Raw genomic sequence first — 10,791 nt, forward strand, 5'->3', positions numbered from 1 at the left:
TTTTTATTGTTTTATTTATTAAAATAAGAAATTCACCTTTTTTTCATTTTAAAGACGTGGTTTGAAATTTTCGACTTTGATATTCTTTTTTCAGAAAACTGCTGTTTCAAATTTGAAAATTATTTTTCTCATATACTTTATTACACCATCTACCAACATACAGCACTTGTTTTCCGAAAGTCTTTTACAAAATATATGTGAGGAACGCTCGGTTTTTTTTTCTATTTATACGAATATTGAGATATTGGTGTCATTGGAACATCCCTATTGAAAGGTTTTTTTTGTTTATGGTGAATGGCCGAACGCTGAATATAATTAATAACATTTTTCTTTTCCTTTTTTCTTATGTTATGGAACTTGTCAAAGTGGTTTTGTTGCGGGCGGAGCTAAGTGTGCCATCAGTTTTAGAAAACTAAAATATTTATCATTTTTTGCATTTAATTGCGGTTTTAAACTATACAGTGTTTTACAGTTCAACATTTTTAAAATTGAAAAGTATTAATACTATCTTCAAAAATGGCGAAAATGGCATTTCAGCATCAAGCGGGCACGGCGATGGAGTGCCTGAGCGTAAGTTATTTCAATTTACGTTTTTATCCCAAAAACAACAATTATTATTTTAATTTGATCAAGACCGGAATGATTGATTTTGTTTCTTGAACTCAACAAAATAGTTTCAGACCCAAAGTTTAACAATAAGGTTTAATTTTAAGCAGACATATTGTGATGTTTCATTCAATTAGATTTAACGTGGATGTTTTGTTTAGATCCCTATTACTTTACACAAGGAAAATAGCGTTGATGCTGAAGGAAGAGATGTTGTGAAATGTGGTTTCAAAATAGGTGGTGGAATAGACCAAGACTTCCGCAAAAGCCCCCAAGGATATACTGACAATGTAAATACTATTTTGTTATTCATTTTATTATTTAAGAAACTTTTGAATCATCTAGAAAACTAAACCCTCTTATAGTGTAATCAAAATCTCTCTTTTAAGCATGATTTTACTCTATTTTATAAAAGTTAGCACATTTGGTTTTGGGTATCAACTTACTTAGTCAAAGTAAATATTTGTCAGAGTTTTATTGTAGGTATATTTATTATGATATATTATCTTAGATGTTTGTGTCATATGTTTATCAACACATATGTACAACGTTCTTCTTAAATTGAATTCACTGGAATGTGTAAAACTAGAATGGCTTTAGAAGATGAAAGACCCCAGTCTCGCATCAAACCTGCAAATTTTACAATTAATTTAGTTTAATCATCTTAAAATAATGTGAATTTCTTTACATATTTATTAACTTATCGCTTTCATACAAAGTATGGTTAAGCCTATAGACATGAGATATCTAGGAATCAAAATCGATTGTACCTTGGACTGAACAATTCACATAGATAATGTTTCAGTAAAAGTTATAAAAACTTGTTTATGTATTTAATACTGTAAGAAACATTCTTGGCAAACAAACGTTAAATCAATGTGTCAAACCATTATAGATTACAGAATAATTGCATGGGGTGAAACCAGCAAAAGTGCTATGCATACCTTGGAAATAGCACTAAAGTATGTACTCAAGACTCTACTCGGGGTCCATATCAGGACACCCACAACGGAGGTGTTTGAACAATTTAGTAATAAATTCTAAAAAAACTAAAATTGTTCATGTATCCTCACCATATATTACTAAATGTGAATTTGAAATAGAAATACAAGCTCATATAAATTCTTGCCTTCATTCAAATTTAAATATAGAATCAGATAAATGTAATTGTCCTTATATAGATGTTGTAAATAATCATAAATATTTAGGATTAATTATTGATTCTAAATTTAGCTGGGGTGTTCATATTGATGGAATCTGCGACAGATTAAGGTACTGGCTTAAGGTGATTTATGAAATTAAAAGCATACTACCTTTCAAAACGTAAATATACATATATACCTCGCTCATTGAATCCATTATATCTTACGGAGTGCGTGTCTGGGGTCTCACCTTCCAGTCTCACCTGGGTAAAATTTATGATATTCAGGTGAGATTGTTGAGGGGGATCGTACCAGATAGCATAATCCGTGAGGCGAAACATATGGGCGAAAGTGTATATTTTAAATTCTGTAATGTCCTGCCGATAAACAACTTTGTGACTACAAATTGATTGTAGATCACTTTGTTGATTCGGAATATAAAAAGAGTTTCCCACACTCACAACACTAGATTAAAAACTAAGGGCTCCCTGTCTGTTCCCCGAATTACAAATTACTTCGGAGAGCGAACATTAAATTGCGTTGTTCCAAGATTGTTCAATGATCTCCCACAAACCATCATCAACATGAAAAATCTTCAAATGAAAAAAAAAGAACCGAAGAAATATCTTCTTGATACTTTATAGTGCCTGTTTATAAATAAATCTGTAAAATACAAATAAAATAAATGTAATTTAAACCTGTCATAAAAAAAAATTAAAAAAATGTTTCCCACCGAAAAGTCTTTAGACTTAGTGGTTAACAAATTCTTTTATGTATTTTTTAATTATAAAATAAACGCTGCTCTGCAGCACTGAAACTGAACGAGTAAGTGTTCTGGACGTCAGGCAACTGTACGCTAGGGCACTTCTCGTTCACACACATAAAAATGGTGGGATTAAATATGATACGATCTATGAAACAAAATAAAAAAAGAGACAACTATTTGTGGCACCTAAAATGATAACATCATTTGGTGAGTCACATGTACCTTGCACAAAATTTACAACACTATACCTCTTGATTTAAAATTAAATACAAATGAACAGCAATAGAGAAATATCACGTTTTTTTTACATTTTTAGAGTAATAAGGTTCTATGAAATATTGTCTAGTAAAAAAATACTTTTTTGCTATTAGTAGCATAAAAAATATTTTTGAATTCGTAATTTTTAATTCCCGCAAAAACGGTTATTGCATTGGCCACGCCCCTAATACATCACGATTCATGTTCATTTTCAACTTTGTTCCAAACCATTCAAGCTTTTTTATAACATCGTCACAACTATCAATGCCAAACATGTTGCGTTTTTCTAGTGAAATATTTTTTAATATTTTCTTTTTTAAAGTTCTCTCAGGTAAAAATCCTGAAATGGTGATTTAACACGGTTTCAATGCAATGTTTCACTGTCCTTTGGTACCTGACACATAAGACTGATGACCTTACCTTCCATGTCACAAAAATTATCTAGATATGTCGCGATTGGAGTGCCAATGCAGTGCCCTATGCACTAGGTGTGGATGGGAAAATGTAAATTAAAAATAAATTAATTGCTAGAAGCATAAAGCACATTGAGAACACCGCATGTGTCCTTTCTTACATACATTTCTAACTTTTTCCACTTTCAAATTATGTGCTCTTTGATTTTACGAGGGTTGTGTAAAATATAAGGTTCTGAATTTTTTTTCAGGTTTAAGGCATTTTTTATTTGAACTGAAAAATACATCATTGGAAAGCTTAATTTCTTAACTGTTTTTCAACATAATCCAAAAAATTTTAACGCATTTTTGTTGACGACTAATCCACTTTTGGAATCCAGCTTCAAAGAAGTCCGCCGCCAGTCCGTGGAGGAATTTGGTGACCGCTTCCTGCACTCTTTCATCAGTCTCGAAACGTTGTCCACCCAAGTGTGGCTTTAATTTTGGAAACAAGTGGAAGTCACTCGGTGCAAGATCAGGGCTGTGGGAGCCTGTTCAACGAGATCCCAGCCAAAATTTTCGATTAAATCCTTGGTTTGGCGAGAGACGTGCGGGCGCGCATTGTTATGGTGCAGTCTAACGCCTTTCGTCAGTCTTCCTCTCCGGCGATTTTGGATGGCTCTTCTTAGTTTTTTCAAGGTCTCGCAATAATTTTCCGAATTTATTGTGGTCCCTCGAATCGTAAACTCAACAAGCAGGACGCCCTTACGGTCCCAAAAGACAGTAACCATCACTTTCCCTGCGGATAGCGTTTGCTTGAACTTCTTCGGTTCAGGCGATCCGGTATGGCGCCATTGTCGCGATTGTTGTTTTGTTTCCGGGGTGACGTAGTGACACCACGTTTCATCCCCGCTAACAATGGAGTCTAAGAAATCTTCGGTATTCTCGGCGCATTCTCGAAGAAACTCCTGGGCACAAGTGACGCATTTGTCTTTGTGGGTTTCTGAAAGCATGTGCGGGACATAACCTTTCAGTCAAAATCGCATGGAATGTTTTTTCACAAACCTCAGGAACCTGGGTACCCAGTTCCCGAATTGTTATCCTCCGATCTTCCAACAGACTTCCCTCAATCTTCGACACAACTTCGTCCGAGATCGATGGCCTTCCGCTTCTTTGCTCATTGTGGATGTCTGTGCGCCCATCGGAGAACTTCCTACACCTAGCTGCTGGTACAAGCTTCCCCATAAACTTCACACAACTGCCTATGAATATCAACCGGTGGTAACTTTTTAGCGTGCAAAAATCAGATTACTGCACGAACTTCGCACCTGGCGGTGACGGCGATCAGGGATTCCATCGCGGATTTCTGTCAGGCTGGCACTGAACGTCGCAGCGAGATTTACTAAGGCAGGATCTAGAGTGGGCGAACCAGCGCGCACAGCGGTGTTGCCGGATTTCGTCTAGCATTTCGCGCGGCGAGTTTACAGCGTTGGGAACCTTATTTTTTACACAACCCTCGTATCTGCTTTTTCCATAATTTAACCTTTATATTGCTTATTAGGGTTGTGATCCCGTGGTAGTGTAGTGACATGGATGTCCATTCTTTGTAATCGTTACAGATTCAAGAATTATTCATGATGTGCATATCTGTATTTTAATGTTTTCCAAAAAAAATGCATAATTATTGTCAAATTTGCTAATTTCTTTACTTTCGATTGTTACTATTGGTAATGTTGTGATGTTATATATAAATATGTTAGTAATGTTATAATTTGTTGATTTCAGGGGATATACGTGACAGAAGTGTACGATGGTAGTCCAGCAGCAAAATCTGGCTTGAGAATGCACGACAAAATTCTCCAATGTAATGGTTATGACTTTACTATGGTAACTCACAAAAAAGCCGTCAGTTACATCAAGAAACACCCCGTATTAAACCTCCTCGTGGCAAGGAAGGGAGTCACTTCTACGTAAATCTTATTTATTTTCTCCTTTGAGATTTTGATACAGTTGACAGTTTTTAAAGACATTATCAAAGTATAAAACTGCTTCACGCTATCAATCCACAGAGTATTAGCTAAGTTAACAGTGGCCAAATTTAAAAATATACAGTAATTAAGTGTTGTTAAATATAAAATATTGCAATGCAGGAGCCATCACAGTACAGCCATAATTATTTATTATCAAATCTCACTCCTTTTTTCCAACTGGCCTAACTATAAGCAGTAAAATATTATGTTCCAACTTGATTTAAACATTTTACAAGATGACCTAATTATATTACTGTAGCAATATAATATATAACCGTCCTTACGTAAGAATGTTTCGTTTCGTGTGTAAATATTTATTTCAAGTATTTTTTTTACAATAAATTATTATTTTAATCTCGTACCAATCCACATTATACTGTGATGAGTGTATTGTTTCAGTTCCAAGAATGCATTTCTATTAAATGTTATTTATGTAAGTGGTAGAGCATCTATAATCCATCTGCTTGATGTGCAAGTGATCAAGATCACACAAGCCATTCCGCTAACCGTGTTTGTGATACTATATTGTGTGTTATAAGATTAATCCCAACAAGGTTATGAATACTCTTTGTGGATGTCTTGACACCAGAATTTTAGAGTTGTGTTTTAAGTTATATAGTTTCTATATATTATAGTTATTGAAAAATAAATAATGTAAGTAAAAAACGAGCAGTTTTATTTATTGCATTTTATTAATATCTAAATTTAAATACATTATATTCATATTTGACAAAAAGAAAGTTTATTAGTTAGTCGGTGGCCAATCCCATTGTCCTTTGGGCGGGACAGTTTCTAATGGTTCCCACGGTTTCCACTGTAACATCTTTCTCGAGAGTTGCAACTCATTTCTGGCCTGCAGTATTAACTCTTCCACCTGCCCACAACCGATCTGTCTCTCAATTTCCTCTACATTGGAGTTCTGAAATAACATTTAGAGACTTTGGTAGAGGGTAAATGAACATTACATCGGGTGGTATTGGATAATACAGCCTGCATAAAAAATAAATATTCTGATAATTTTAATGCTAATAGAGCATCCGAACTCAGACTATCCGAATCGCTTTCAGCAAGCAATTACATTAATTTACAGTATGGTACGTACATACTATGCTTAACATGTAAGTATTGCCTTTCCATTAAATTAATTAATAGCTCTTTTTCTTTAAAAATAGTTTTTTCTCCCACTGTCAACATACATATAGTGATAAATTAAAATAGCCCCTTTTTAAGAAAAAATCCAACTATCTAAATGGAGCTTAGTCCCAATTGATTTAGATAATTTGAGTTCTACTTGTACATTAGATGCAGCACTAAGCAACTGTCTTGTGTTCCATCCAACTTAAGTTTCGGAACCAAAGTCAGTAAACATGAAGCAGCGTAAAAAGGCGCGACATACAGTTTTGAATTTACAGTAAGCTGACAGACAGTTAAGTCTTCTATACTTTACTAAGCGTTTTGCATGGCAATGTTCATGCAATTATGCACATTTTTCGAAACATAATTTCAAAATGTTGTTCTATGAAACATCATTTCTATTTGATTATACCTCAGTGCACTGACATGTTTATACATAGACCCGCCCTATAGAGTAAAATATTTTTAAAAGTAGTGACACGAAAACATACTGATAGTTACTAAGTATATACATACTGTTTGTTTATACCAGGAATGCAACAATCATGCATATGATGCCAACAATTGAAGGATTCTCATTTTCTGTACATGAAAAAGTTTGTATTTTAACATTAACAATTAACATTCGTCTTTGTTGGATCACAGATTCTTTCCTTAAATTTGTTTCTTTTCACTGGATTTTCAGGAATGCAAAAACAATTTTAAACTAGGTTTATTATATTTCAAAAATTTCTATCAGTCCAACCCTGTAACTAAGAAGAGCTTTGCAATTGCGCTGCTAGGCATAGTTTGACATTTTGACACAAGAATAATAATTATTGTTTTATGCTTTGTTAATTACTCATGAACAAATATTTACCAATAAAAAATTACACAATCCTTTTTTCAATGTTTATACGAAAGGTTTTTACACGCTTTTATGACAATCACGCATTTTGCTTCTGATTCTAAACGTCACACCTGGCTGGCAGTCGGAGAACAACTAAATACGCGTTTGGCATGACTGGGCGTTTGGGCATGAGTTAAGTGTCATCATTAGTGGGGGATCAGGGCATGTCTATGCCTCAGTGTAATAGAGACAAGAAATTCCAATGAAGTGCTCATCCTTATAAAATTTCAGAAAACATTGAGTCACATGTTTGCAACATAAAAAAATAACTATCAAAACTAGGACGATATAAGAATCAATACATTATGTTTTTATTAATAGTATAATTTAATACGATTTTTTATAGTTTTCCTCATAATTCCAAAATGATAGGGTGATGATGATGATAATAATATATGAGGTTAGTGTTGAAATAGGCATAACATAGTTACATTTTTTAATACTGTTGATCTTTCTAAAACAACTTGCTCAGTATGTTTCCTGTAAGCTGCTGTTTCGGGCATTTTATTTAGCACACGCAATATTTTGCTGTATAAAGATCCAAGTTGATGGTGCGGATTGACAGATACAGCCAGACCCGTGAGTCCAGTCGCCTGCAAATACATTAATAAAACATTGTATTTTAAAAAACTAAAAACCTTCTTGCATTTAATAAGATTGATACAAACCCTTTTCAAAACTCCTGCCATTATTTTATTTTTGACAACTACCGACTTCTCTTTTGGTTAGATAATATTAGACATATAGATAATCTGTGATATAGATAATATCACAGACAATATAAATTAAAATAACGATGGATAATAATACCAAAGACAATGTTCTTCTTCTTCGTTTTTTCATGGCCTTTTCACATCTCAACTCGGGTGTTCTGGCCAGTGTCGAGTATTTTTTTTTTACATATGTACACATGTGTTATATAATAATAAAACATATTTACAGCTTTACACCATTTACAACTAGACCAAAAGACAATGATAGTGATATGAGCTAAACATACCTGTTAAAAATATTCAGGAATTAGAATCTTTTGTCCCCGTAAAAATAAGCAGGTATTTTCGTTTTAGATTATAAAATCAACCTTGTTTGTATTGGGAAAAAACGCGGTGATATTTTAAAATATTTCAATACGAATTTAAATACAACTTTCCAATACGTTCTATTGTTTTCTTTAATCTAGGGTTTCTCAGGAATAATGCATTTAAATATAACATTTTAGTTAATGCTAGCCGATTCCGAAAAGAACCACATTTTAAATGACCGCCTTTACAAATAAATACATTAAAGTCAATCCCCATTACCCAGAGCCGTTACTAGGTATTTAAAAATATTTCGTCGATTGTTGGTGTCAATTACGACCTCGGGTTAAATTCAAATGACCGAGCGGCGAATTACCTGGAATTTTAAAACCCTTTCTATTGAAAATAATAACTTTAACAATAAATATTGACCCATGTTTTCCGCTGGGGAAAAACATAACCTTTTTAATGATAATTCGCAAACCGATGGCCAATAAAATATTTGTATTTTAAAAACTTATAACAAAATAAAACGCATAATCAATTCTTCATTAATACATACGAACCTTTCTTTTTCAAATTTCATAAATCTTCATTCGTACGCGCGCCGATTATTCTAACTTGCCACATATTAACTTAAAACTCTAATTAACTTTTGCGCCATCATTTCTAATCCGCGCCCGTGGTACATACGGCACTGCTCCAGTGCGCCAATTGCAACGTATCAGCGATTATTTTATAATACGTATGAAGGTATTTTACATCCACCTTGCCAGGAATCGAGCATATGTTTATTTTTAATTAATTAAATTTAAATGTACTTAGTATTATATACATTCTAATCTTAGTTAATTATAATTTAGTTTTATAAGAAATAATATGCAGAACATAATATTTTAGTTTTAATTATGACGAGATGTTAAGTGTGGAAAAGAGACAATGAGTTTTAAGCAATAAGTGAGAGGGAGAAGGAGAGACCTCCTTATTTGAGTGTGATAAAACCACCCCAAACGAGTCGGAAAGTAGTCGGGAAGGAGAGTCAGTCGAGAGTCGGGAGAGTGGGTTGAGTCGACGCGATCGTACCGTCGATCGCGGAGATGATACAATGTCGAGAGTCGTGGAAGTTGAAGTGAAGTGAGTGTACGGGTAGCCAGTGCTACGTAGCAAACCTCGTGGAATCCGACTACTCCACGAGGGTCGTCGGAGGCAGCCTTCCAGCCGCGAAGGTCCCTCCACATCCAGGACATCCATCGTCCTCCAAAGGAACGCCAGTTTCCTGCACCGCCAGCGCGTCAGCCCAGCCCACGGCTGGCCAGTCTTCCAGCTGGCTGTCGCCGTCACCATCGCCACGGGACCGATTTCCGAGAGCCGCCCATGGCTCTATCCATTGCAGATCCCCGCCCAGGACATCGCCCAGAATGTGTTCGTATGAACACAGCATCCGGACTCCCACCCGTCATCTCTCCACATAAGTGAAACCACCGATAATATTGTGATAGAGATAAGATATTAGTGAAGAGTGACAATTACGAACTGCATTAGTTAAGGACCTAGATCTGTAAGTATTTTTCTTTGTCTCATGTTTGTAACTAGTTCTAAGATTATTCCCATGTTCTAGTTAAATAAACAAAGGTACATAAAACATTCAAGCTTTTTAAATTATCTTCCAATTTACTCGTTTTCAAGATTAGATTTAAGTTTTCTCTATTTTCTTTTGGGCTTTAAATTCATTAGTTTTAATTAGGATTATATTATCATGATGGGGAATAAAAATGGGAACACATGGCGAAGTAAATTACTATTCCACATATCCGATAAGGCACCAGGAAGACGCGATCTTCCAAATTTATCTCAAGTTTCCGTTCGGCGGATGTTCCCGCTTTCTCTCAGTTAGCGGAGAGACGGACAGCTTCCATCTATTCATACGTGCGAACGCGGAACTTGATTTTTCACAGCCTCCGAGATAATCAAATCTCGTCTATAATCTTTATTCTCATCGCCACCCTATCAAAACCAAAAACTCTCCCCAACAACTACATTATTTTTTAATTCTTTATTTTACCCCCCGTGATAATAGAAACTTCATTTTTGTGTAGAGTAGCTCGTTCACTCATTCAGTGGTGCATTTTTGCAAAATCGGGAGTATTGTAACATTGATATTTCAATTAGTTTTTCAATAAAAACTGAAAACAGGTGTTGAAAATGGTGATAAAATAACATTTGCACACGAGAAGCAAAAACTAGGTAGACTCCAAATGAGTTATTATTAGGTCGAATTCAAAATTTTCGCCTTATTACATGGTAAATAGAATTAACTCCTACTGTATTTAATACCACACCACATTAAGTAAATATACAGTACTGCCCAACATCTACTATCTAGTCGGTGTTGATACTCCCAAAGATTTTTTAAATGTGTATTTTTGTAAAAATATGGAAAATTACTAATTTGTCCCTTCTGAAAAATTGTTTTTTTTTCACATTAAGAAAACATACAGTACTGCCCAACATCTACTATCTAGTCGGTGTTGATACTACCAAAGATTTTTTAAATG

General features: G+C 34.6%; 2 protein-coding genes across 2 annotated transcripts; one reads left to right on the forward strand and one right to left on the reverse strand.

The window, feature by feature from the left end:
- Positions 1-283: 283 nt before the first annotated feature.
- Positions 284-5,860, forward strand: LOC148274277 (tax1-binding protein 3 homolog). Its single transcript, XM_088237357.1, has 3 exons — positions 284-570; positions 768-896; positions 4,950-5,860. The coding sequence occupies exons 1-3, from the start codon at positions 517-519 to the stop codon at positions 5,136-5,138; spliced, it is 372 nt and encodes a 123-aa protein (XP_088093483.1). The 5' UTR covers positions 284-516; the 3' UTR covers positions 5,139-5,860.
- A 7-nt stretch (positions 5,861-5,867) lies between these two features.
- On the reverse strand, positions 5,868-8,021 carry ND-13B (NADH dehydrogenase (ubiquinone) subunit ND-13B). The gene is made up of 3 exons (XM_088237358.1): positions 7,886-8,021; positions 7,649-7,810; positions 5,868-6,113 (listed from the first exon to the last, which is right to left on the reverse strand). The coding sequence occupies exons 1-3, from the start codon at positions 7,904-7,906 to the stop codon at positions 5,940-5,942; spliced, it is 357 nt and encodes a 118-aa protein (XP_088093484.1). The 5' UTR covers positions 7,907-8,021; the 3' UTR covers positions 5,868-5,939.
- Positions 8,022-10,791: the final 2,770 nt, after the last annotated feature.

This window comes from Micrasema longulum, unplaced genomic scaffold (assembly GCF_059751315.1).
Source record: "Micrasema longulum isolate JH-2025_06_02 unplaced genomic scaffold, ASM5975131v1 h1tg001703l, whole genome shotgun sequence".
Lineage (NCBI taxonomy): Eukaryota > Metazoa > Arthropoda > Insecta > Trichoptera > Brachycentridae > Micrasema > Micrasema longulum.

Coding starts and splice junctions, on each gene's coding strand:
- LOC148274277 (XM_088237357.1), top strand. CDS start 517: ATGGCGAAAATGGCATTTCAGCATCAAGCGGGCACGGCGATGGAGTGC. Junction 571..767: donor CGGCGATGGAGTGCCTGAGC/GTAAGTTATTTC, acceptor TGTTTTGTTTAG/ATCCCTATTACTTTACACAA. Junction 897..4,949: donor CCCAAGGATATACTGACAAT/GTAAATACTATT, acceptor TGTTGATTTCAG/GGGATATACGTGACAGAAGT.
- ND-13B (XM_088237358.1), bottom strand. CDS start 7,906: ATGGCAGGAGTTTTGAAAAGG. Junction 7,811..7,885: donor TGGCAGGAGTTTTGAAAAGG/GTTTGTATCAAT, acceptor ATGTATTTGCAG/GCGACTGGACTCACGGGTCT. Junction 6,114..7,648: donor GATCAACAGTATTAAAAAAT/GTAACTATGTTA, acceptor ATGTTATTTCAG/AACTCCAATGTAGAGGAAAT.